The sequence below is a fragment of the Artemia franciscana genome, chromosome 2 (assembly GCF_032884065.1).
Source record: "Artemia franciscana chromosome 2, ASM3288406v1, whole genome shotgun sequence".
Lineage (NCBI taxonomy): Eukaryota > Metazoa > Arthropoda > Branchiopoda > Anostraca > Artemiidae > Artemia > Artemia franciscana.
This window is the reverse complement of record NC_088864.1, coordinates 1,281,485-1,309,069: the sequence shown is the minus strand read 5'-3', so window position 1 is coordinate 1,309,069 and position 27,585 is coordinate 1,281,485. Positions and strand designations below refer to the sequence as shown.

General features: G+C 34.2%; 1 protein-coding gene across 3 annotated transcripts in view; it reads left to right on the top strand.

The window, feature by feature from the left end:
• Nucleotides 1-26,869, top strand: part of LOC136035704 (protein spartin-like) — a 35,002-nt gene extending 8,133 nt beyond the window's left edge. For 2 of the 3 annotated variants that reach the window (XM_065717653.1, XM_065717661.1), the window contains exons 4-9: nt 792-991; nt 4,042-4,170; nt 9,074-9,214; nt 14,821-15,015; nt 19,240-19,492; nt 26,529-26,869. In XM_065717653.1, coding sequence (XP_065573725.1) covers nt 792-991; nt 4,042-4,170; nt 9,074-9,214; nt 14,821-15,015; nt 19,240-19,492; nt 26,529-26,679 — 1,069 coding nt within the window. In that variant the 3' untranslated portion in view covers nt 26,680-26,869. The remainder of the gene's footprint in view (nt 1-791; nt 992-4,041; nt 4,171-9,073; nt 9,215-14,820; nt 15,016-19,239; nt 19,493-26,528) is intronic. The other variant, XM_065717669.1, reaches the window with a different exon arrangement.
• Nucleotides 26,870-27,585: the final 716 nt, after the last annotated feature.

Below are 27,585 nucleotides of genomic sequence, written 5' to 3'. Positions count from 1 at the left end.
CCTAGATACGTGATTGACATAAGTGGACTGAATCCGCCCTCTTTGGGGGAGTTTTGAGGGGGTTTTATTTCGGAAAAATTAGAATAATCGAGGTATTTTTAACATAAGAACGGGTGACCGGATCTTGATGAAATTTGATGTTTAGAAGGAACCCATGTCTCAGATCTCTTATTTTAAATCCCGGCCAGATCTGATAACATTAGGGGGAGTTGGAGGGGGAAACTGGAAATCTTGGGAAACGATTAGAGTGGAGAGATTGGGATGAAACTTGGTGGGTAGAATAAGCAAATATCATAGATACGTGATTGACGTAACCGGACTGGATCCGCTCTCTTTGGGGGAGTGAGGGGGTCTAGTGCTTTGGCGAGTTCGGTGCTTCTGGACGTGCTAGGACGATGAAAACTGGTAGGCGTGTCAGGGGGCTGAAGGGAGAGGAAATATTAGAAAAAATGAGGTATTTTGAAGTACGAGTGGGTGATCGGATCTTAACGAATTTGGATATTTAGAAGGACCTCCTGTCTCAGAGCTCTTATTTTAAATCTCGACCAGCATTAAGCCTCTGATTTTCCTTTTAAATTAATCTATTAATTCTTAGAATTTTGCTAGAACTCGTGTCATATGAGCTCTTGGCTCTTCCGGCCTCTTCACAAGTGCCATAAGAGCTCTTAGCTCTTGTTTTTTTTCATGTTTTCTTATGTTGTTTTTGATGTGTGTTTGTTTTTAGTATATTTTTTTCCATTTTGCTTCTATTCGTATTTCTTATATTGTTTTCGTATCGTTTTTTCTGACAGGAAGCAAGTTCTGATGCGTATTGCAGACATTGAATCTGGTCAGGAAGCGGAAAGGCAGCCGATTGTTGAAGAAACAGACTCAAATCAGATTTTTTCAGTCGTATTCGCTCAGCAGGATGTAGAAATTTTTAGAATATCAACCGAAAACATTGTTGGGAGGGATGAAGAAAAATATGACCTGCAGATTTTGTGTTCAGAAGGTATGATACCAATAGGTGTTAATCCCTTACTATATCATAGTGGGGATGTTTGTCCCCCTTGTATATGGTTTGTCTATTTTCAAAGATTGATATTCTTTGGTGACTTGACAATCATCAAGCTTGGTATTGAAATGTAAAATTAGTTTTTCGTAAATCCTTTTGAATCCTGATGTCTGAGTAACAAAATTCTACTAAAAAAATGGTTTCAGAATATTAGATGGTTTCAGATGATTAAACAACAGGTGACAGCAAAGAGTAATAATACCCCCTGTTTGCTTTCACATTTTTGGCATTTATGCTTTTTATAAATCCGAAGGTTCATTTATTTAATTATGTTTTTGTTTAAAATAACCAAAAGGGAGGCTTATTCCTGGAAAATGTCAGCCCAGTGCCATAGCTGTGTCTGAATCACAACTAATAGGCCTATAATCGAATTAGCGAAGCTAAAAATTTCCTGGCAGTTATGTTTTATGTAAATCCATGGAGTTATTTAATTAGTTATTTATGTGTTTGATGCGAGTGTCCACTACGGTCTGGAACACCAAAAAAACACAGCTCTATCAGAACCACAACTAATATAATCAAATTAGCTACTACTCCTATTACTACTACCGTCAATTCGGTGCAGTATCCAACCGTCTGAGGCCAAAACAGCTAAATCGAATGATCCAAACTAAAAATTTGAAATTCTGTAGGAAATTGGGCTTAATTATATCAACTCTAAAACAAAACAAAAAAAACCCCCATACAGATAGAAATCTGGCCATGTCCACTTCTTGGATTTTCGCGGTTTTATCGCCAGACTAGGTTTCTTCTTCATTCTATACAGTTACAAGGTTATTTTGTTAAAACCGAGCATCGATACGAAAAAGTTTTTAAACAAAGTTTCTGCTTTTTAACGCTATATAATTTAAAGTTATTCCTAAAGGTTTTAAATTCTTAAAATTTTGCTTCTAGTGCAAATTATTTTGTTACTAAGTTTTTCCTTCTTTTTTTAATCAATCTAGGCTTACTATGTAAACTGAATCAAAACAATTAAATTTGAATCCAAAATATTTCGAATCATAATACTTAAGAATCATAACTAAATTTGGATCATAAGTTTCGTGAATTTTTGTCTATTATCTTCAATTTTTGCTGCTACTAGAATATCCCAGTTCAAAATTTATACCTGACAAAATTATGTTGTCTAGCCCCTTGGGCCTTTTTGTAGGTAATGCGCCATCAATATTGTTAAAAATGATAGAAAAAATTCTGTATGTCACACCTTATCCGAATATGAGTTAGAAAGTTTAAAAGATTTTTCACATAGACTTGTGGCACTAGTGCCCTTTACAGAGGCATATTTACTTCTTGAAGTTAGGCAATTAGATAAGCTGGTTAAAATTAGGTAAGAGTTGTCATGATTGGGACAAATAATGTTCAGTGATTTAACATGTTCAAAAACTACCCATTTTCCATTGATGTTATTTCTGAGAAAATTTCTCAGCAAAAGTAAAGATATTGTTTCGATATTATTTCTGCTAGTTTTTTGCTGAGATATCAAGAGGCCTATTTTATACAAAAAAGTCTTATCCCAATTCATTCCTCACTTTCTACGTTATTTTTATGAATTATGTTAGCTTTAGTTGACTAAAATGAGAAAGGCAAATTTTGCTTGTTTTACTCATGAATGACTCTTTCCCTGTCTAACCGAGTTAAGGAACGCTAAGAACTCGCCACTGTATTCCTTAGCCAGGTAGACAGATAAAGAATCACTCGTTTAAAAAAGTAAATGTTCCCTAATAAGACGCAAAAAGTGATAAATGAATCGGAATGAGCCTACTTAATAAAACAAAGGCCTTATGTTCCATTTGAATTTTTCAGCACATGGCTCCAAAATTTTGTCTAAAGTCCAGACAAAATAAACCCTTATTGTAAGAATACAAAAGGTGAAAAAAGTGATATTTATGGAATGTAAAAAGCAAATTGAATAATGCGCACTTAATTCAAAATTTGGGCTAGCTCTTTTGCCTATTTTTTTTTCTTTTTTTGTATTTGAAGGATTTTTCTCAGAAGAGTATTTTCCATTCTAACTAAAAATGTTTGACTCCGTATTGGCTCATAGGCTGGACCGGCAATCCAATATCCTTGCAGGGGTTCGGGTCCTGATGTCACTGATTATTTGTTTTGGAATTGGGGGTGAGAGGTCTGACTCTGAAAACTCAGCTAGAATCGACCCAACTCCGAATGGGATTCCTGGGGGGAAAATACAGGAAGCGTCGGATGGTTTGCCTCTAACCATAAATACCACTCTCTCTTCCGAAGGGAGAAAATCATGAGATTGGTACCTGCGCTTATCGGACTGTTGGTCCGTATGCGAAAAAAAAATATTGCTTTTGATCTTGCTCAACTGTTCTATCTGAAAATTTGTAAGAAAGTAGACAAACACTTTTGTTAACAACATGTGTTAAATATCAAAATTAATTCAGGCATACTCTGTAGTTTGTCGGGTTATCCTATTTATTGTTTTATTATTATTATTATTATATATTGTGTTTATTATTTTATTATTATTATTATTGTATTATATATATATATATATATATATATATATATATATATATATATATATATATATATATATATATATATATATATATATATATTATAATTAAACCTATTATTACTCATATTATCTATCATACTTATTGTAGTTTGTCACATTATCTGTAAGACTGTCTCTAGGAAAAAGTCAAAAACATTTATTTTTCTTCTGCGTGGTGTGTACTCAGTACATACAGCCTATCATTTTGGGATATGACGATGCCATGGATATACTTCTAAAATTTAATACGTATATGATCGAAGAAAATTTCTTCAAAACCCCTATTTTACTCCGAATAATTACAAAAATGTTATTTGTAAATGACATTTAAGTAACATTGTAAATAATATTTGTAAATGCGACGTTTCAAAACTTAGTTTCAAAACTAACTTCAAATGTTTTCACCGAAAATGGCTTCAGCATTGTTTCAATTTAATTTTTTTTTTTCATTTTTGTTCACCAGTTGAGCCTAAAAGCTCTTACATCAAAGTAGCTGATTGGACGTATCCGCTTATCCCAGGAGTTTGTTCAATTTGGTGTAATCAGAATGGATCATACATTTTTCCTGCAGTATATAACTCGGTTTCTGAAGGTGAGTAGTGTTAAGCCTATGAGTCTTATTGGTTTGTAAGGGAAGTAAAGGCGTAGCCGCCATAAGTGTCAAGATAATTAAATTTGTCCTCCTAATTTCTTATATTCTGCATTTAATATTTTTTTTTCATAATTGGGTCCATTTTAAAATGTTATGCTGACCCGAAATAAATTGGAATGGGCTTAAGTTTTAAATTGGTATGTAACACGCGTTTCCAAATTTCGCTTGCCAGCATGCCTCTTTACGAAAGAATGAATCTGGCTCTCAAAAAGAAATGAAGTGGAGTTTATTCTGATTAAAATAAACAAAGTTATTCTGAAAAAAAACAAAGACGTTTCAAGTTGTCCAAAGACTCAAATTTTGTCGAAAATTCTTTGAGGAATAACCTTCCATTTGACATTTTTCTGAGGATTAAGGAAATGGCCGTTAGATCTTTCCACCATGATTTCCATTTGTCAAAGGTTCGTTTGGTCGACAAGTTCAATAGCCTTTTGTTTGAAAAGTTCCAGAATTCGGATACTTTTTATCCTCGTTTTTGTCTGGGTCCTGCCACTAAGAATTTGTCGTCTAAAACTCTTAGTAGTCAACAAGAGGCAGTTTTGTCGAAGGGTTTTAGATTCTGTTTTCCAACCCCAATTTCTTATTCAAAAATAATCTCTAAAGTAGAGTCAGGAATTATGGCTTCTATTGATAAAGTCGAAGCTCCTCAAGAACTTAGAGCTGAAATCGTAAGGAAACTTAAGAATTTTAACATGAAAAAAATTGATAATGATATAATAAAAAATGACATTAAAATACTTTCTGATTTGAAAAAGGATAAGACCCTTACTATCACTAGGGCAGATAAAGGCAATACTATTGTAATTATGGACACCGATGATTATGATCGTAAAATGAATACAATCATTTCGGATACCACTTTTTACAAGAAATTGGATTTCGATCTTACGGATAAATATGTAAAATCGATTAGAAAGGAATTGGAGTCCCTGAAAAATAATTTACACATTACCCCACAATTTTATAATAAATTTTATCCAAGAGGTTGTTCCGCACCAAAGATCTATGGTCTACCCAAAATTCATAAGACGGGAGTCCCCCTCCGTCCCATTGTATCAACTTTTTCATCACCAGTGGCAAAATTAGGAAAGTGGTTGTCGGTGGCATTGCGTCCACTCTTAGGAACACAAAAATCATATATACAAAATTCCACTGATCTTACTAATAAGTTAAAAAAATTTCACACTGGAGGAGAATTCAATTCTCTGTAGTTTTGATGTAGTGTCCATGTATTCAAATTGTAACGTAAAAAAGTGCGAGCATATATTAAGGATTAAATTACAAAAGCACTTTGATTTGATACAAGATGTGACCATGGCGAGTTTGGAGATTGAAGTCATTATGAAATTGGTTATTCTTGCAAATGAACATTCTCTTTATTTTGGTTTTAGAGGTGAATTTTATAAACAGGTGTTTGGTTTGGCTATGGGGGCATCTCTCTCCCCTTTGTTGGCAAATCTCTTCATGGAATCTATTGAAACCTCCGCCATACACAGTTTTAGGCTCTCTCCTTGTTTCTGGGGCAGATTCATGGATGATGTGGTCTGCATTTGGAAACACGGTTTAGAGTCTTTAGACCTTTTCCATAAACATTTAAATAGTTTTGACAAAAACGTAAAATTTACAGTGGAGTTTGAAGAAAGTGATAAACTACCTTTTCTGGATATCTTATTGATCAAAAGTGAGTTCCATTTACTTTTTTCAGTTTATAGAAAGCCTACCCACAATGATAGGTATTTGAACTTTCACTCTTGCCACCCTATCTCAGTGAAACGAGGGGTTGTGATTGCACTGGTGGATAGAGCTTTCAGAATTTGTTCCCGGGAGTTTTTAGATTCTGAATTGTTATATTTGAGGGATGTTTTATTTTGTAATAGTTACCCGATTAAATTCATTGATAAAATAATAAAAAAATAGACGCATTAAACACAACAATAGGGTTATTGGGGTTTCACAGTGCACAGAATTGGACTTACCGAAACGTTTCATTTCTTTACCTTATGTACCTACTTTGGGGGAGATGCTTAAAAGAATTTTGGGTAAACATAACATTGATACTTGTTTCCAATCAGTGAGACCATTAGGTAGTTTTCTTAATTCTGGGAAGGATTTAACCCGGGGGGATTTAGTTAGTGGGGTATATAAAATTCCTTGTTCCTGTGGAAAGTTTTATGTTGGTAGAACTCACCAACAATTTACTGAAAGATTTATTGAGCATCGCTACTCAATAGAAAAAACCCTATAACTAAGAAAGCCTCCCGAAACTTTTGTTTCGGCTCTAGCTGAACACACATTCTTTTATCCTGAACATTTTATACAATTTGATGAGGCTACAGCTATTTCTAATGATAGAGGTTTTTCTCAGTGGGCGAGGGAGGCTATAGAAATTAAAAAACATATATTTGCTAATATTTCAATAAATAGAGACACAGGGAATTTAAATATTAACCCAATTTATGACATTCTTTTAAAAAATGAACCAATAGTCGATTGGGGAATTAAAATTTTACACAATCACCAGGGGACAAGATTACCCACTAGACCAAAAAGAGTTGCTTCAATGTTAGCTTACAAAAGGATTATTTCGCAACAGAATAATTAACTAAGTTTCAATTTTCATAAATTTTCTTCAGTTGCTCTTTGATTCTCATTGAAGTAACTCGCATAGCTGCTTTTCCCTACGTGGATAAGTAGCGACAATTGTATTTATTATATTTGGTGGTGGTTTTTATTTGTTTTTAGATTAGTTTTCTTTTAATTTTCTATCTTGTGCTGAAGACGCCTTGTTTTATACAGGCGAAATATCCGCGTTGTTTTAGTCTTTTAATTCTACTGGCCGTCGTCTCGTTTGAAGTTTTCTTTTTTAGAGTTTTATCTCTCTTGATTGTTTATTGTCATGTCTGGCCAGTTCGGCTTAAGAACTTTGAATGTTGTCTTTCACCTGTATACGTAATGCTTTTCGCTTTATGTTCAAAATGGGCCACTAAAGAAATTTTCTTTACCTTATCAGTTGACAACCCACGCGTTGCTGTGGCGCGCGGTGCCACAGTAACGTGTGGCATGGGTTAGCTCCCTGGCAATCTTTGGTAACTATATTCACAATTCTATTACTGATTTATAGACAAGGTGAGCACACTACTCGATGCCTTTCTTATGCTCTCGGTTCCATATATTGCCCTGATTAATATACTTCTCTCTTGTTTTGTATCTGTCGATCTTTGTGAACCGGTTCATTGACCCTGAAAACCATTAGACCTATACTTGATTTTAAAACAACTTTAGATCTGTTGGGTACTGAATATTGTCTAAAAATTATTTATGATTGCGGATAACAGTAAAAGTAGACACAGTAATGTGATTAATAGTATGCTGTATTTTATAAGGTTAGTTTCTTTGATTAAACGTCTATTTTAGCTTTGCACGAACCTATATCCTATGGCTACTATGGGACTATCAGGGGGAGGGCAATTTAAGCGATTATTATTTTTGAACAGAGCGTAAAAAAAGGCATATTATAGTGGGTTCACTTCGTCCCGTTGTCAGTAATGGAGTCGCGTATATGATTACCCATTTTTTCAGCTTTATACGTATCCATAGACTTATTGCCTAAATAGGTCTCAGATTCCGCATCAGTTACTTTCCATACTTAATTAAATATAGAGTACTTGTTTCATGTAAAATTTGAAGCATCAAATCGAAATTTGAGTTTCAAAAATGACTCGGACTTCAAGTCTAGGTCTCGTGTTCGTAGGACGAGCTCAAGTAAGCCAATTTCGGCTAAATTATTATTCCCTGACTGGGGTCTCCTGCCATTATGAAGTGTTTTGATTACCATCAGGGTTGAAATTTGCTATGGGGCAGGGGGACAGCTGTCCTTGGCTTGCCCCCCCCCCCCTCTAGCCTAATCTGCTCCCCCATCCCCCAATCTGGCTCCCCAGCTGAGATTTAGTTTCTGCCAAAGTCTTGTCAAAACTAAGCCTTCTTAATTCAAGTATATACAGAAGCGGGTCAGTTTTCTTTAGTATATATTTACCTTTATGTTACTAAATGGCTCATTTTTCAGTTTTCGCTGTCATTTTCACTGGATTTGGGAAAATTGACTCCAACTTTGCCCCCCCCCCCAGGATTTTGACCAAATTATTCCACTGATACCATATTGAAGATATATAGCTGTAAGTGCATATCTAAATGTTGGAAATGTATACTTACTTTCTTGTTTTTCTCATCTTTCTTGTTCCCTTAAGCCCAAAATTCACGCCAAAATAGGAATTGTGAGGTTAGGTTGTAAAACAGGATGCGGCACAGTAGCATAAAAAAAAAACTCCAAATACATGTGTTATGTCTAAAAAAAATATGGTTGTAAATTTTTTGAGACAATTTGCAATGAATTGATGTCCTAAGGATTATATAAGAATGATTTCCCAAAAAAAATACGAAAATAAGTATGAATGAGAAGGCATATCTTTTTACCATCCCACTATGCTCAAAAACAGTCTCTTATTTTACTAAATTCCTTTTTATTATTTCCAACTATTTCAAATAGTTGCCAATATTTGTTGTTATATCTTATGTTGTTATATCTTGGCAAAAAGATGTGCTATATCTTAAAAAAAAACATGGCTGCTAATTGTTAATACAAATTGCAATAAATTATATACATTAAGGATCATATAGGAATGATTTTTCAAGAAATATGAAAATAGGTATGCATACGAAGGTGCTCACTGATTTGATGGCTAGGGGAAGATCCCCTATACTAATTCTATGCCCATGTGTAATTTACTACCCTTCTTACTTAATTACTTCGAAGTTTTCGTATGAATAATTTGAAATATACTCATAGGTTATGTTGGAATCAGCTTTCCCGATGAAACTATGGAATCCAGACTAGCTTTTGAATCTCTTGTGAAGGATCTGACCAAAGAGGAAGTTTATGTTGAACCTGTGACAACGTCCCAAAGTATTGCTTCTGCACTGGAACAGGGTGAGCCTATTTGTTTCGTGACGTTGATTGAATTCTTTTATTTTCATAATAATGCTTGATTAATCAAAAAACCACTGAGGATTAAAATGGAAAATTATAATTGTAACTTCATTATTTGCAATTCATTTCTTGTATTTAATTGGGGTGAAAACTGAACTTGTCTTTTTTTGCCTCCTTTTTTTTAAATTTTTATTCACGATTCTTTCATGGTTACGCCATTATTTCTCTACGAATATTTTTTAAGACTGTTTATTTTCTTCTTGCTCGCACTTATTTCCTTTATTGTATGTCAGTTTGGGCATTTACTTTGCATCTATTTGTAAATAGATATAATTTTGTTTAATAAAGCACTTAGGATCCTTTTAATATTTATTGTTCAGCTTCAGTAAGACACCTATACGAATCTTCCGGTATATTTTCGATAAATCTGATCCATTGGATTTTTATTTCCCGTATTTGCCATGAATTTGCTTCTGATCAAGTTCCATCAAGATATTCTACGATTCTTGCGACAAATTCGCAATATCATTTATCACCCACATCTCATAGATCGTTGCCCATTTTTTATGTATTAAATAAAAAAGAACAAGTTTTTTTTAACTGCAAGTAAGGAGCGACATTAAAACTTAAAACGAAAAGAATTATTCCGTATATGAAAGGGGTTATCCACTTCTCAACGCCCCACTTTTTACGCTAAAGTTTGACTCTGTCACAATTCTACTTTTTAAAACAATTAAAAAACTTTTAACGTAAAGAGTGAGGCGTTGAGGAGGGGACAGCCCGTTTCATACCCGGAATAATTTCTGTTCGTTTTAAGTTTTAATGTCGCTCCTTACTTGCAGTTAAAAAAATTCTTTTTTAATTTAATTTCTAAATGTTTTTAAATTAATGCATGTTTTGATTTTGGCTCACCGCACATGAATAAGTAAAACGAAATTTGCGTGTTAATTTTTTTTTTGCTAAATGGCTTTCTCATAGTTTTGATCGGACGATTTTGATAATTCTATGCTGCAATAACAAGCCCAGGTCAACATAAAGACATATATCAGGTCAGGGTGATTCCCTAAAGAAAGCTCCAGATAGAAAGGTAAGTAACACTAAGGAAAATGAAATAATGAAATCTGAAAAAAGAAGAGCAGACATAACATCATTCTTTATTCCCTATCGATCAAAACAAGCTGCACAGCGGAAGCTCTGCTGTAAAACACTGTTTAAGGACAAATTGTCACTTTTGTGTTTCATTAGCCAGATATGAATCATCTTATTTAAATAACAGCAGGGGCTTGAAAGCATCATCCCACGGAACTATCCATCGTCACATAAGTGTTGCTGCCAGTTCAAAAACAAGTTTTGCAGAATGCTGCCTTAAGGTCTGCTGTTTAAGTTCTGCAAAAGGATTTGGAGTTTTAGGTATCACTACCTTTTACCTCAGGGAGATGAAAAATGGGCAGAAGTTGCACCAGTGTGTTTCACATTTCAAGAGGCGTGAGCATTTTCATACAGCTACTAACATCCTTTCAGCAATCCAAGTTGCAATCAGCAAATTTTTACTACCACATACGATGTTCCGTGTTGTGACTGTTTCTTGGAACAATGTCACAAAACTTGTAGGCTATGAGCAATATCCTGAACTTCATGTTTTGCACATTAACTTCATTTATCTGTAACACGTGTTCTTGGATTTTGGCCACCTCGAAACATAGTCAATAATATTCCTGAAGAAGATTGTGTAAAATCCTCTGATGAAGTAGAAGATGGAGAGCCAATTGATGAAAATGGTTCAGACGGAGTCGAAAACTCCAGAAGTGAAAATAAGTTTTCCGAAGACTCTGATAAAACTGATGCAGCGTCTACGGAAGAGGGTGGAAAAAGTAATGATGAAGAAGAATCGGGAACTGGGAGCCAGTAAGAAAACGAGGTTGCAGCACAGGCTATCCGAAGACACGTTGCACTTGCTCAAACATTGATAAAACTGCAAAAATTATACAGAAAAGTTTCCGCTGTTCAGGATTGTACGAGGTTGCAAAATAAGGGTTGTATAGGATTGTACGAGGTTGCAAAATAAGGGTTGTACAGGATTGTACGAGGTTGCAAAATAAGGGTTGTACAGGATTGTACGAGGTTGCAAAATAAGGGTTGTACAGGATTGTACGAGGTTGCAAAATAAGGGTTGTACAGCATTGTACGAGGTTGCAAAATAAGGGTTGTACAGGATTGTACGAGGTTGCAAAATAAGGGTTGTACAGGATTGTACGAGGTTGCAAAATAAGGGTTGTACAGGATTGTACGAGGTTGCAAAATAAGGGTTGTACAGGATTGTACGAGGTTGTACAGGATTGTACGAGGTCGTACAGGATTGTACGAGGTCTAATAAAGAGGTTGCAAAGGAGTGGCTTTCGTTTTCATTCCTTTTGACATGAAAGTGCGATAGAATAGCATATTGGCACGAACTGTTTTAATAAAGAAATTTTGTTTTTCTTGTTTTATTTTAGGAAGATTTAGCCGTTTAAATTATTGAAAATGTAGTCTGCATGGTGATTTTTTCTTGTCGTTGTTTGTAGATTTTTCCTTTCCTTTTCCTTGTTTAATTATGCTATAAGACATATGCGTTTTCGCTGATTAACAGTGTTTGGTTCTTGTTGTAAATAAAAAGTTACTCTACTCTATATTATTTTTGTTTTTTCTTCTTCTTCTACCAATACACCTTAAAATCTAAGTCTTCTTCTTCTTCTAATGGTGTTTATGTGCAGTTCATTTCTTGTGTTCAATTGGGTGAAAATAGAAGTTGTCTTTTGTTATTTTTCCCCTTTTCTTACTCTATATTTTTTATTTTCTTTCTTCTTTAATTATTGAATATTGTGTCTCTAGTGAAAAAATACATGAATGTTTTTGGGAATCCTAACGTTCTTGAGCAGAACGATATGCTGTATATATATTTTAATCTATTTTATTGAATGAAAATTGAATAGAATGAAAGTATTGCTGAGCCCACATATCTAATGATATTGACTGAAATCCCCTTTATTGTCGTCATAGTACTTGATTAATCGAAAAGCTTCTAATGATTATAATTGAAACATCATTATATAGTAATTATGCGCCGTTCTTTTTTTGAAATTAGCTGTTTTGGGGGAGGTGAAAAATGGAGTCATCTTGCTTATTTATTGTTTTTACGATATCACATTTTTCCCTTTTATCACTGTCTAATTTTTGTTGATACTTGTTGACAATCCAGAACACACTCAAGAACTGAAGTTAGGTTAATCTTAACGAAATATACCAAAATATGATGATAATATAATACTTTAGAAACAAAATTATGGAAACTATGACAAAGAATTATGGAAAGCAGGCCACACAGAACGCATTATATTAAATACCTAACTCCTAACTCTATATTTATCTCTCCTAACTCCATATATATATATATATTAAATATTTAATTAATAAGTAAATACATCGTACTTTTTGTCACTTGTTATAAGCAAATTATAACCAACTCCAGAAAGGCAAACCGGTTTTTTTTTTCAGATCGAACACAGCGTAATTTCTCAAATTTATTCTAGATTGTTAACAAGTATCTTTTTGTTTTTTCTTCTTTTTCTTCAAAAATTGAAAATTGTGCCTCTAGTGAAAAGAATGCATAAATTTTTTCACCGAAAAAGGGTGAACTTCTTAAGGCAACGATATGCTGTATCTGTATTGTAGTTTCTTTTATGAATGATAAATTTAATTTTTGAAATGAGGATTAGAAGGTAAAACTGGCTTAGACGCTGGATCCTAACTTTGAGCCTCAACTTGAAAGATTGGTATGTTTTAGAACGCATCTGAAACATACGTTTTAGAAATATAAAAGCAGCTTATGTTTCAGAAAGCCTATATAATCACATAAAAGCTAAAGTTTTACAATAGAAGTTAGTAGCTTTCTGACAACGTGGGCAACAAAAGAGAATTTTATTATTAATCTTGGGAAGTTTTGGTTGCAAAATTAGGGGTACATTTTTCTGGTGACTTTCTCCAAAATTTAAACAAACCTCATCTGTTTCTACTTCATAAAATAGTTGAAGAGATTAAATTGTTTTACATATAACAACTTATAACGCTATTAACAACGTTATTAACAAAAAATAACGTAAACAGGACACGATATCAAGTACTATTTTAGAAATAATATTTTGTTCCTATTAGATTTTTGGAATTTATTATATATTTAAGTTCCAATTTTGACTAATTCCGTTTAAACTTTTTTTCTTTCTCACTTAATAGAAAGAAAGAACTAGAGTTTTGATTGAAAAACTGGAGATGGACTCGTCTGGAGTTTTTACATAAAACTTAAGTATTAGAAAGCAGCTTGAGACATAGCTAGCTTCTTTTTTTACTTCAAAAGAAGAAAGATATTTTTAAGCAAGTTCTTTTAAACTGAAATATTGTCTTAAATTGTTTTAAATGTCTTATAGTTTTGGCACTTGACAAAAGAATCCCAAAAATTAAAATGACACGTGGATCTGTTACTTTTTTTCCTTGTAGTAATAATGTTTTTAGTAGATCGCTCAATATAATCTTATCATTAGACTTCTCGCAGAAATGTTTGGACCCCTCTGCACAACTATCCGAAAAACAGCGAAAATAAATTGCACTTTTGTTCTGTGGTGTTTTTTTTTAGCGTGTTTTTAGGGGATTTTTGGGGGTCAATTGGTGGCAGCCTTGATTACAGCTACAAGAAGATCGAACCCAAGATGAATTCCAAACAAGGAAGTCAAATCTAGGTGAGTTTAGCTAATACTACTGCTAGTAATGGTAGGATTCAGTCTTATTAATTGTTTTTTTTTATAAATTTAGTAACTATAATAATAATTTATTATAATAATATAATATATAATAATAATAATAATAATAATTTAATAACTCTAATAAATAACTCAATAAATTTTAGCGAATTAGATAAAGATGAAACTAAAAGCATATCCTTAACTTACAAGCTTTACTTTTATTAGTCCAAATTTTTCAATAGTCATTGTGATGTTTTTGTTTCGTTTTGTGGTATTTTTTTTTATTTTTGTTTTTTTTTGCGTATTTGTTCGGTGATTTTTCGGTGATTTCGGTCAGTTTATGGCAGCCCTGCTTTCAGCTACAAGAAGATTGAAAGCTGAAAGCCGAAACCACAATGAATTACAAGCAAGGAAGTCAAATCTAGTTGAGTGTAGCTAATATTATGTTAATAATGGCTTGATTCAGTCTTATTAAGTGAGTTACCCTTGCTAATTATAATCTGGGCTGGGAGGCCTAGAAACCTTTAAGAATTTCCAAAAACTAGAGCAAATGTATAAATTTAAGTACATGTCCATGTTACTGTTACTGGCCTTATAAATCAGGTAAATTCGGGTTTCGTTGTTTGGGCACTATTTGTATTTTTCTTTTTTCACCTAGCTACAAAATTGGTGTGCACGTGAGGCACGTTTACAGAGAGAGCCCTCTTGTGAGCGCAGACCCTCTTGAAATCCCTAGTTCTTTCTATTTACTCTATGCAATCTTTGGCTGCTTGCTGCGCCCCCCTTCCCTCAAAAATATCGGTACTTGCGTACCTAATGTACGTTGTCTTGTTTAAGGTGGTCAGACTCTAGGAACAGCAGCAGTTAGAGGAGCTGAATTCGCTGGTGAATGGATTGTCAGAGGAGGAAGCTGGATACGATCCATGATACCGAGGACGGAGGAGCCAACCTCAATCAACCGACATTTGAGCACAGGAATGGGTATCGCTGTAGGTGCTTCCAACGTTGTCTTTAAAGTCTCTGGATATGTCGGTAAACTCCATTTTTTTTTTTTGCCTTCTTTTTTTTTACTTAAATCAAGATGAGGATAAATTGTTGTATATTCGTTCCCATTTATGCTGCTCAAAAATTGAAAGCTAGGATAAGCAAAAGTAAAACAATAACAAGATAAAATATGTGAGCTGCGCAAAGATGTCCCGAGAAAGCACTGGGCAGGGGATGCATCTCGATATTCAGTTCGAGTAGGAGGGGGACTTCCACTAATTCGTCCGTCTTTTACCGACATTTATTAGAGTTTTTTCAATCTGGGAAATTGCACAATTTGTTCAAGTATGCACTCTAATGTAGCTTTTTTAAATCGATGAATATGTTTGTGTTAAAATTAGAATCGATAATTATAATTCAAAACATACTAAGCATACATTTAGTATTTGACACTTTCACAACCCAAGAATCTCTTGGGGCAGGGGGAGTGCTTCAATCCCCTATTCTCTCCTGGGCATGTCCGTGTAGCCCCATGAAAAACTCCTTAGACCACAGTACTATTCTATTGATAATTCAAATGAAATGAAAATATATAATAACGGGCAAAACTTTTAATTAAGGCAGTACAAAAATATAAATCCATGCAGCCAACATTTCAGAAGAGGGGGGCTTATATAATTCTTTAGTGACCCGAGGGAAGTGACCAGAGGCAAAAAGGAAACTAGTGAAAAAGAAAGAAATAATTATATTCGGTAACGTAGGGCCAAGGACTGAATTTTTCATTACGATATGGATGTGAATGTACTGGTCAACTGCGTTAAAGGCTTTTGAGGGTCAGCCAAGACAAGGTTTAGCCAACCATTTGACTTCTCGATGTTAGTTAAGACAGCATGTATCAAATTCGCAAGTAATAGACCAAGCTGGTTCTTGTCGCTGCCAGGAAAAATTTTTACTTTCAGTTAGTCGTATTGAAAAATTTGAAAGGGTGGCGCAAATCCAGTATTGAAACTGGAAATGTGTCATGAAACCCATGTTTCCAACAATTAAGGAATTTACCAAGGTTTGTAATTGGATTTACGAAATGTCGGGTAAAGACCTGCTAATTTTATCTGAGAAGTTATAAATTGAATGTGTGGAATATCCCAAGAACGAATGCTGGATTTTAAATTTGGTTTATACTGTCAAGGGGGAATGATGGGAATGTTTTGAATGAAGGGGGTATCGGAAAGTTTTGAGGCGCTTTTTTGAAGAAAAAAATGATTTAAAAGATATGAAAAATTATCAATTTATGACTTAGAAATCCTGTGTGCACATAACAGTGGTAAAAGTGGCGTATTAGATGCAATTAACGAATTTTGACTATTGCAGCAATTTTCTGTGTGTGATGTTAAAGGTAGGGGTGTTTACTATTATTTCTTCATAGCTTGACTTCTGCGTGTTCATCTTGTTGCCGCATGCTTGTTGCCTATATTTTGAAAGATCTTTTTTCTTTTCGGGGGGTGGGGGATTCTTTTTATTAAAAAATTCTTTTTGGCATTTTTGTTGCAAAAACTGGAAAACGAAAAATCCCTCCTCCCCTCTTTATATCTAAAACAAATACATTTTTCACTTTCCCTGAAGTTTCGTGGATTGACACCACTGGCTAAGAGGGGAAAAGGGTTTATCTACCTAAAACTTCAAAATAAAACAAGCTAATTACCGAAGTTGGATTGTTATTAATTACTATTACTACTAATAATAATAATTCACTGCAGTATCAAGCGACCTGGGGTCAACAAAGCTACGCAAGCCCCTCCTCCATCCCATTTTATTCAAAGCCTCCCTCTTTACGCCCTCCCAAGAAATTCAATTTTTTTTAGATCTTTCATTACGACATCCTCCCTCAATATTCAGGGATAACCTGCTTTTCGTTTGGCCCCAGACGGTTGGCCGACCGGGACAATATTTGGCAATCTGTCATCCTTCATCTGCAGAACATGTCCCAGCCATCTAGTCCTTTGGCTCATCATAGCCCTAAAAATCGGGATTGAAGCAGATCTTTCAATCCGTAAGTAATTTCTGTTGAAAACGTCTAGCGAATCCTCCTCTGTTTTTCGGACCACCCACGCTTCAGAAACATATTCGACCACTGTCATCATTGTAGCTTCGAATATTCTAATCTTGGTTTGCAGACATATCTTCCAATTCTTCCAAAGTTTTTTTCAACTGTGAAACAAACCTGGACCTTTGCTATTCTACTTTTAACATCTTTACTATGCTCACTGTCTTCACTTATAATACTGTCAAGGTAAGTGGAGCTGTCCACTTGATGAATCTTCTCGTTACCTAAGATCACCTCTGAAGCTTCATTTATTCCTAGTCTTAACGAGTTAGTTATTTTAACATTAATTTTAAACCTATTTTTGTACCTTAAACTCACAAATCCTCTAAAAATTGGTTCATTTTGCTCCCATTTTCAATGTCTAAGAAGATACTTAAATCATCAGCAAAGTCTGGCTCTAGTCTAAGAGAGTATTATAATCATAATCTAATTCCATCCAAACTAATTCATAATTTAAGACAGTATCACTTCACAGTATCACACAGCAAATGGGAACTCTCACATTTATGTCAAACAGTAGTCAAAGTATATGTCAAAAGTAGCAATAATCAAATACACAATCTGATTTTTAATTAGATGTTCTTCTATCTCCTCTTGTTGTTCCTCATTTCCCTCAGCCTCCTTTTCTTCAGCTTCTAGTTCTTTGTCTTCTCCCATACGAGTTTCTTCATTTATTTCATCCACTATATCCATACCTGCCATATCTTCAGCCGTCTCTTCAGGATGCTCCTCCCCTTCTGCCTTTTCCTCTTTCTTCAATTGCTCAAATGCTCTTCAGATTCCATATAATGGGATTTCAAGCTCTCATCAAATTTCATGTCTACATTACAAATGTTACAGAAATACGAAGCTAATCGAATAGCACTTCCTCGACCAATAGGGGTATTAACGTCATAGCACTCTATGGTATTAATATCGAAGTCAGTATCCTTTGGTACAGGAGGTGCACCACTTTCTAATTCTTCAACATCAATGGCTTTTTCAGTTGGAACAAATTTCAATTCTTCAAGAAATTCGTCAATTACGTCTGGATGCTCAGCAGTTCCACCATTTTTTTCATCGAGTTTCTTAATATGTCCAGCGTGATTGTGATTGATTTTCATGCGGAAATTCTCCTTACAAATGCCACACGACGAATGAAGGAAATTTTTCAACGTCTGATGAGCATAATTTGTACGATGGGCATAAATGCTACCAGAAAAAGCTAACTTCGCACATGTTCCTTTCCAGGGATGGCAGTTTCTCTTTTTAAATACACCCTTGGATCCTTCCATCCCGATTTTGTGATATTCTTCCAGCTGTGAAATAAGGCGGATACTTTTGACAGTTGCTTCGTAAACGTTTTCTAGTCGACGAACAAGGCTAAAACGCTTATTACCACCGATATTGCGTAAAAACGACACTCCATTCCAAACATACTTTTCACACATATAACAATAAAGAAACTCATTCGGAATTTTAGCATATTTAGTAGTGTCCTTTAACTTCTCGGACTCTTCCTTCTCATTTACTTCCTCTTTCTTTACATCAGTTTCGCCTTCTTCCATTTTCTCTTCATCTAATTTGTTTTTTCAGCTTCTTCGGTTTTTTCGTTTTGGCTTTCAGCTCTATCCTTTTCAGCCTCTTGGTTAAATTTTTCGTCAGTTTTTTCTGTTTCTTTGGCAACCTTTTTCTAGTCCTTTTGTTGCATATCTGATAGAGTCGCGGGTTTTTTGGGAACCTTTGTTGCCTGTTTTGTTTCTAAATTCTCGATCTCTTCTACCTTTTTACAATTCATACCGCTAAGATACCCACTACGAGGAGGGACACCTCATCTATCGTTCCTGTCATCATGTCGTCCAGTTCTGTCGCCATGTCTATTTACGCCATATCTATGACCTCTTTGCACTGTTTCATTTCTATAACCACGGTTGTCTCTATAATTTATCTCCTTTTGAAACCTTCTGAACTCTTAGTTTTCAGAAAAATCATCTTTTTCTTTTGTTTCCTTTTCCTTTCTATTCCTTCCTATTCATATTTCCTTTCCTTTCTTAAGACCTGTCTTAAGTCTATTCGTGTGTGAAAACCACGATTTTCTTAGATAGTTCTTTCAAAATTTCTTAGATAGTTCTTTCAAAATTTTTAAGTTTTAGGTCAATGTTGCCACGATAATTTTTGTTCCTTTTGTTTAGGAAAACAAATTGGATATGTGACCTCTGCTACGGGTGGGTATTTAGCCCCCTATGTAAAAGAGCACGGTACCAACTTAGTTGTCCGACTCACTGGTACAACATCAGAAAATGCTGCTAGTCAAGTAGACGGTGCCTTGGTGGTTGCCGGTGGGGCTGTATCAGGTGCTTCAACTTTGTACCATGGATTAGAAACTGCTGGGAAAGTTTTAGCAACGTGTTTGGCTTCGAGTGCTGTTACCATTGTTCAGCATAGGTAGTATACTTCAAAGAAAATAATAAAAGAAAGTAATAGAATAAATAAGTAATAGAAATAAATAAGAAATAAAATAATAATAGAATAGTAATAGAGTAATAGTAATAGCAGAATAGAGTAATAGTAATAGAGTAATAAGTAATAGAAAATAAAATAAGTAATAGAAGAAAGTAATAGAAAGTAAAAATATTAATAGAATATTATCAGTGAATTATTGTTAATAATCCACCTTTCCATAATGCAGCTGTAAAAATAAACAGTATTTCTGAGGTTCTATTATTATGAAATTGTTATGCCGTTTATTACAAAATGTCCCGGGTGCAGAAATTTTAGGGGCACCAAATTTCAAATACATAATATAAAGGTTATATCATTTTTTATTTTTGAATTTTATTTCTATTAAAACAAAGTAAAGGGTACAGTTAATAAACGAAAGGAATTAATAAATTATTAATTAATAAAATAGAAATAAATCAAAAATAAAAATAACTAAATAATGATAATGATTGAATTAAAACTCTTCTCTTGTTGATTAGAAATTTCAATAAAGACATCTTGTCATAGTATTTCAACTTTTCCAATCTTTCTTTTTACTATACCCTAGTTATTAATTGATTGCGTAAAAACTAAAGTACTAATTCCTTATTTTATTGTTTTTATTCTTCCGAGAACTTGAACTTGGGTGTTCTGTCAAGCTAGTTCAAAATACCAAGGAATCTGAAAACGGAATTTTGACTTTGAGTTTGTCCTTCCCCCAATTACAGAACTTAACTTGGGGGAAATAATACCCCCCAATTGCGAATTTCCCAATTACAGCCCTTCTCCCAGGACATGTGTGTGTTTGTGTGGGGGGGTCATCTCAACCCCAAAGACATAATTATTGGACCTTTCAACTATGCTGAGCAAAATGGCTATCTCAGAATTTGGATTGGAGGGTTCTGGGAAAAGAGGGCGTGGGAGGGGGCTAGTTGCCCTCCAATTTTTCGGTAACTTAAAAAGGGCATTGGAACTTCTAATTTATGTACAAATGAGCCCTCTCGATCTTATAGGACCATTGGTTTGATACGACACTCCTGGGAAGAACAAGGGAAAAAACAAGAGCTAAGAGCTCATATGGCAACTGTGACGAGATCGGTTTGAGAAAACTGATTAATTTGAACTGAAAATGGAAAATGAATTTTGGAATCGGTTAAGTGGAAGCTAACAGAATCTTAAAAAGTTTGAAAAAATCTGGAGTTCAATTTGTAATGAAAAAGAACTCCGTATGCAGTTATGCAGTTTTTAGTAGATATAACATTGTAAGATAGGGATTGACAGTGAAACAAATATAAAAATTTTAACTGAATATTTCGGACACATATACAGTGTGTCCGAAATATCCAGTTAAAAAAATTCATATTTGTTTCACTGTCAATTAAAAGGTTTCATTCCTATTTTGAACTATTATATTATCGTCATGAAAAGGCAGTGTGGTCTTCGAACCTATATAGTTTTTAGTAGGATCTGTGGTTGTGTTAGGTTTACTTCGGAGTTCGGTTTACTTCTGGTTTTTTGTTATTTAATAAACCAATTTTTATCTTAAAAAAAGGTGGGCCTCAAATTTAAAGAAAAGAGAAGTTGGTGAAAAATCAGCTGAAGAAAGTTTAGCTTCTTTGAGGGTGTAATTGTCTTTGGGAATCAATAGATCATTAATGATTGAATTTGTAAAGAAAAGAGTACCTAATTAGTAACACTGATTAGGTTTGCTTATCTATTTTCGTCGTTCAGCGTGGCAACACTGACGAAAGTGTGAAAGAACCAAAAAGAAAAAACCGCTCCTTTGAGGTAAAAATAGACCTAAATTGGTCCAAGTGGCAAAAAATTCTTTTGATCTCCTTGGCAATGTTAACACTATTGTTTCAGAAAGCGCAAAAGACCAAAATACTAATGATAAATGGTCGAGAAATCCTAATATTATATTGATTCACTTCACAATTCAAGTCAAAACTTGAATATTTTAATTCAATTTTAATCAAGTCAAAACTTGAATATATATATATATATATATATATATATATATATATATATATATATATATATATATATATATATATATATATATATATATATATATAGTATAAAATATTGATTATTTTTTATCGTCCTATGAAAAAAAACCTGGCTTCGCTCATGCTCTATTACGATAATGGACCTAAATGCCCATTTCGACCTTATTTCCTTCTTAGGATTTATATTTTTTTTGTATTATTATCTAACAATTAGTCTTTTGTAAAACCTTGCTCCAGTTGCGCCTTAATATAGCAATTGACTTAAACTCATCCTTATGAATTAGTAATTCAGAAATTATACTTAACGTATAGGTAACAATATTACTTGATTACTGAATTTTTTGGTATGCATGAAATGACGAGGAATTTTCGCCCGCAGAAATAATAAATGAAAAGAAGATGTATTTGGTAAAATCATCTTTTAAATTTTTAAACAATCACTGATTAAATTAGATTTCTCTTCACACAAGTCAATTTTAATCCAAAACATAGACAGGTATTCAACCAATTCAATCATCTATCGTCTATTTCTAAAGCTAATGCAACTTTTACTTAAAAATAAATTATCAAATAATATATCACAGGATTTTCTCTTCTTAACTCTCCGGTCATCTATAATATATATATAAATTACTTTTTAGGATGATCTACAAAATGTAAACAAAAGAAAAAAATTTGTTAGATCACACTGGTTTTCCATTTAAAATTTAAGAGAGGAAAGCGGATTTTGTTAATCAAGTAGTGAACCGAAACGTACAAAAACAAAACATAATAACAAACAACATTAATTGATAAAAAATTTCCGAGCATTTCAACTCCGCATCCGGGAGCCTTTGTCAATGGGGAAAAGAAAGAGAGAAAAAATAATAATTTAGAAAATTAAAAAACAATAATACAACGAGAAAGAGAGAACAAAAGACAAACAAATAAATAAAATTCACATTCTAAGCAATTCCAAAAAGGCAAAATCTGTAATTGTCTCCCTAGACACCAACAGACCGTTTTACTAGTGACATACGTTTGTCGGTGATTAGGGAGACAATTACAGATTTTTCAGTAACAAAGGCAGATAAATAAAAAATTGTCTTGCATTAATTTTTACTGAAACCAGCTATATATATATACATAAACACACCTAAATACTGCAGATAATGGACAAAAAGGTTCTTGTTAAGGTAAACTAAGAAACACTTCAAACATTTAATTTATAGTGAAGATCCAACTCTACCCCCCCCCCCCCTCTAACCGAAACGTTGAAATAAAATGGAATTTTCGACATAAACTTAAGTGTGTCTCTGCAGATGAAACTGACAAATTGACATAGCTAAGACAATCTAGTCAGCTTCGATTTATTGACTTGGCGATGGCTCCTCCATGGTTATTCTGACGGTTACAAGCACATACAACGCTCTTTATACAAGTCCTTGGTTTAAATTCATTTGACCAAAAATCCAGAAGGGATTATTTTTTATTTATTAATTTTTTCAAGCTTAAATATCCACTTTTTAAGGTATTTTTTGCTATTTCTTTAATTTTTGTCTTTTTATGGGGGGGGGATCTTGGTAACAAAAATCGTGAAAATGCCGTTTGGTTTCAAAATTGTTGATAGTTCCAATAAGTATTCATCCGTTTATGACAGTCTAAATATCATCAGTAAGCAGTATTTCAAAATGCAAAGATAAGGATTCACAGAGTCTAGTTAATTCAAATATTTAGGACTTTTCTAGGACTTCTAGTATCGAAATTGGTAAAGGTCTAGAATAGTTGCTCTTTAGAAGGAGACATGCTAGAACAAAAAGGGACATTTTTGGATTGCTAATTTTATGGTTTTGTTCGTGTTTTTGACTATTCATCCCCAGTGGTAAAACCAACGATGGTTAGTAGTCCCATCATTTTTACATTATTATTCTGCCTGGCTTTTTCATCAATTAAACAATATTCAAATTGAATATTGAAAGTGAATATATGTGAATATTGAAAATTGAATATTGAAAATTGAAAGTGAATATTCACTTTTAATTTTCTTCACAGTTTTGTTCACAGTTAGCTTTGCCTTTCGACTTAAAAGTATTTTATTATGCTGTAATTGGAGTACCTAAAGAGCAATTCGAGTGGTGAACACCCTAAAGCGTCTAAGACTCAATGTCAGCCTACTTAGTATCGTACAGTACAGTTTGCTTAGTACCGGTAACTGAGAAGGGATACCTAAAATGTTTTGCGGGTAAAAAAGGGTACAGTGCCTGCCTAATTTTAAACAACTCTTTAACTCTAGGACTGGCAATTTTATTTATATCTTAGCTATAGTTTACTTAGTACCGGTAACTGATAAGGGGTACCTAAAATGTTTAGTGGGTAAAAGGGGTTAAAATGTCTAAATAAGTTAGAGAGTCACTGTTATAAACGACAAAAAGAACAGCCAGTGGGATAGCCCAAGTCCTCGTGTAAGCCAAGCTAACAGAACTCCGGGTATTAAAGCTAACAGAACTCCGGGTATTAAAGCTAACAGAACTCCGGGTATTAAAACTATTTAAAGGAGGAAGTGGATAATTTTGACGAGCACAGTGGTCTCGGATGGACAGCAACGATCCAGCGAACAAGATACCAAAAAGTAGACTTTTTGAGATATTTGTTGCCATTTCTGAACGAATACATAATATGCTCAGAGAAACATAAAAATTCATCTAAAATAGCCCCTAGGTATTTTACATGATTCCTACGGATCATAACTTTATTGCCAACATTTAAATCCTTTAAAAAATAATAATAATTTGTTGGCCGGTCATAAAAGTGGAATTTTTCCAATTGAGCTTTAACTTGTTGATACACAGCCATTCTGAAATATTTGCCAGGGTCACCGACAGTATAATTAACATTTCTTGTTCAGATTTTACCAGTTACAGTCACAAGTCTTAGTATTATTATTAGTCTCATTGCATACATAAGAAACCACCAGAAACACCATTAATGTAGGCAGGGGACAATAATGATCCAAGAGAAGACCCCGGAGGGGAGTGCAACACCGCAGCAATAGTTAAATATTGGGTAAAAATCAGGCTATTAACTTTAACGCCCTTCCTCTCACCCCACAATCATCACGTTTACCCAGTCCTCAGTATTAAAAACTTTCAAGATGTCTAAAAACACAGTAGCTATCTTCAATTTACTGTCTATTCTAGACTTATACTCAAATACGCCTATTGGCGTATACGCCTATTGGCTCCTACGCCTATTGGCGTATAGGTCAGCAGTGGTTGACCTCAACATCAGCCAATCCGGAGCCAGAAACCATAGCTTATTGAGGGATGTCCGTAGAGCTCGTATCTCATCTTCAAAGGAATGACCAATTGCGATCCGTTGTTTACCACTCTTCTGGAGGAGTCCAGCACCAAACGTCATAGGGAAGTCTTCCTTGTCTCATTTGAGGCATGTGACCCAAGTATCGCCATGTTTAAAGTCGGACTACGTCGATTATGAGGTTGCTTGGTGAGAAACCATAGGAACTCTTATCAGCCCAACAAATCCCAAGTATTCTTCGCAAACTATTGTTCTCCAATTAAGGTTTTCTCTATAACCCTAAACAGGATTCGTATCCATATGTCAATATGGAGATCATGTGGCTGTTGAACAGGCACGAATTGAAATTCAAGAGTACTTGCTAGATGTGCAAACGCTATTTAATTCGGAAAATGTTGTACCTGCATATCAAATTCGAAGGACAGCTGCCATTTTGAGTTAAGTACTACCTAGATAAAAACCATTATTTATGGGTCGTTGAGAACGATCCATCTTAATCAGCCCGATCACCAACTTCAAACAAAGTCATTATCCTAGCCTTTTGAATGGACTCGGAAATGAAATATCTTTAACACAGCTATTCACCATTTCTACAAACGTAGGTAAAAAAAGGTAAAATAAACTTTACAATCCCCAAAGGCATTAGATCAGAACTAGCGGTACAATTTTTCATTTCATTAACAATACCATTTACTTTCTGTTCGCTGGTTTGTCTAACTAACAAATTAATATCACTCGGGAGAGGTAAATACTGCTCATAAGCAAAGGTGTGTCCAAGATTTTCATTCGTTTTTTCCGGGGGGGGGTGTAAGGGTTGCAAACAAAACTTTGAAAACGTGTCAAAAATTTTCTTTTATGTATTTTGTTACGTTTTTACTAGTTTAACTAAAATTTCACGGTGGGGGGTTCAAGCTTGGTACCCCTTGGATACGACCTTGGTACCCCTTGGATACGACCTTGCTCATAAGCACCAGGATTTTTCAATTCTCCGATTTAATTTTGTATATTAGTTCAAATTTGGGGAAAATAATTAGCCATTTCTTCAGTAATTTCCTCAAAATTTATATTTAAATCAATCAACAACAAAAATTGATCAGTGTGTGTCCAGACAATTGCCAGTAGCCTCTTCGTATTGTCTTAACAACTCGTTTAAAGCATTGTTATACTTTTCATAAAGTTCACTGTCAATTTCATTATTACTTAATTTCATTATTCATTATTACTTCAATTTTCATTATTACTTACTTAATTACTTACTTACTATTATTACTTATTACTATTACTTACTTCAATTTCATTATTACTTAAGGTACTGTTTCTATAAAACGGTTTGTTTCCTTCTCTCGAAATTTCCACTCCTCTTATCCCCCCTCCAAAAAGAGAAAAGTTTTCATTGAATTTCCAACTCGACCCTCAAGGCATGAGGTAAATTAGGGTAATTTGTCACTTTTTAACGGAAACCTATTGATAGCATGCGATGTCTATAAGAGATATAGTCGCTTGCCTTTAGGCAAAAACAGAAAAAGCGCACACTCTTATGACCATCCAAAAACCAACTGTAGTATCGATAGAACCCTGTCATAGTTTTAAGATCAGCTATTGGCTGGTTGAATTTCACTGACACTAATTTATATAAAGTAAGATATCTTTTTTTATTGTTTATTTCTTTTATGTAACCTATGCAAACTTTTTAGGCATGGAAGTCAAGCTGCTTCGTTGGCTGGCAATTCATTTATCACCCTTTTCAATTTAGTCGAAGCTGGAAGAAATGTATCTGTACTGAGACCAAGCGGTCTAGTAAAAAATGTGGCCAAATCCACTGGAAAAGCTGTTCTCAAGACTTAACTCACTCATTGCTTTCAAGTTCTTTTTTTGTTTTTTTTTAATGCTATCCTTACGATTTTATATGTTAATGACGTAGTAAAAAGTGTGACATCTTGTGGAAGAAGAAATCTACTTATATTCATATTTTATGAAAATTCACGTTCTCTATAGATATTAGTTAAGATTTAGAAATAAATTACATCCTAGAGAATTTGAGGATTTTGGTTCAAAATTCGCTTAAGGCTAGTGACCCCCCCCCCCCCACACACACTCCTCGAAAAAAAAATACAGGTTTAACGCTAACAAACAAAAGGTACGAGTTATAAACCTTATATACCTGAGCTTATATTCATTCATATTTCTAAAATATTATAACTAATTATACAGATTCGTTGTTCTTTCTTAATTCGCAACTTTTTTTAACATTTTAATCTGGGGGTGGGGGGGGGAATACAAAAAGAAACTTCAAAAAACGCATCAAAGAATTTCTTACATTCATTTTTGTTACGTTTTTTATGAATTGGAAAGACATTTTTGGGGGAGGGGGCGAGAGTTAAAACTCCCTAACCCCCCAGGATACGCCCTTGGTCCGATGTCAGTGTCCCTCAAAGTGCGTTTCTGCAATGCCTTATGATCATTCCGCATTCAAGTAAAGTTGGAATATTAGAGCTGCAGACCCAGTTGCGAGGACCTAAATTGCTGGAATAAAGTGGGGTTCTTTAACTAGCCAGTGGCTGTTATTACTACGGTTGACATGATTGGGATTAATACCACGCCCTTTCTAAACTTAAAGCCTTAATTCTAGATCCTTGAAAATACTGACGTTTTTTTTCATAAAGTAAATAGATGTAACGGTTAGGGGCGTTCAGAACCTAACGGTCAGAACCTAACAAGATTGTTTGCAGGGCCTTACCCAAGAAGGGTTAG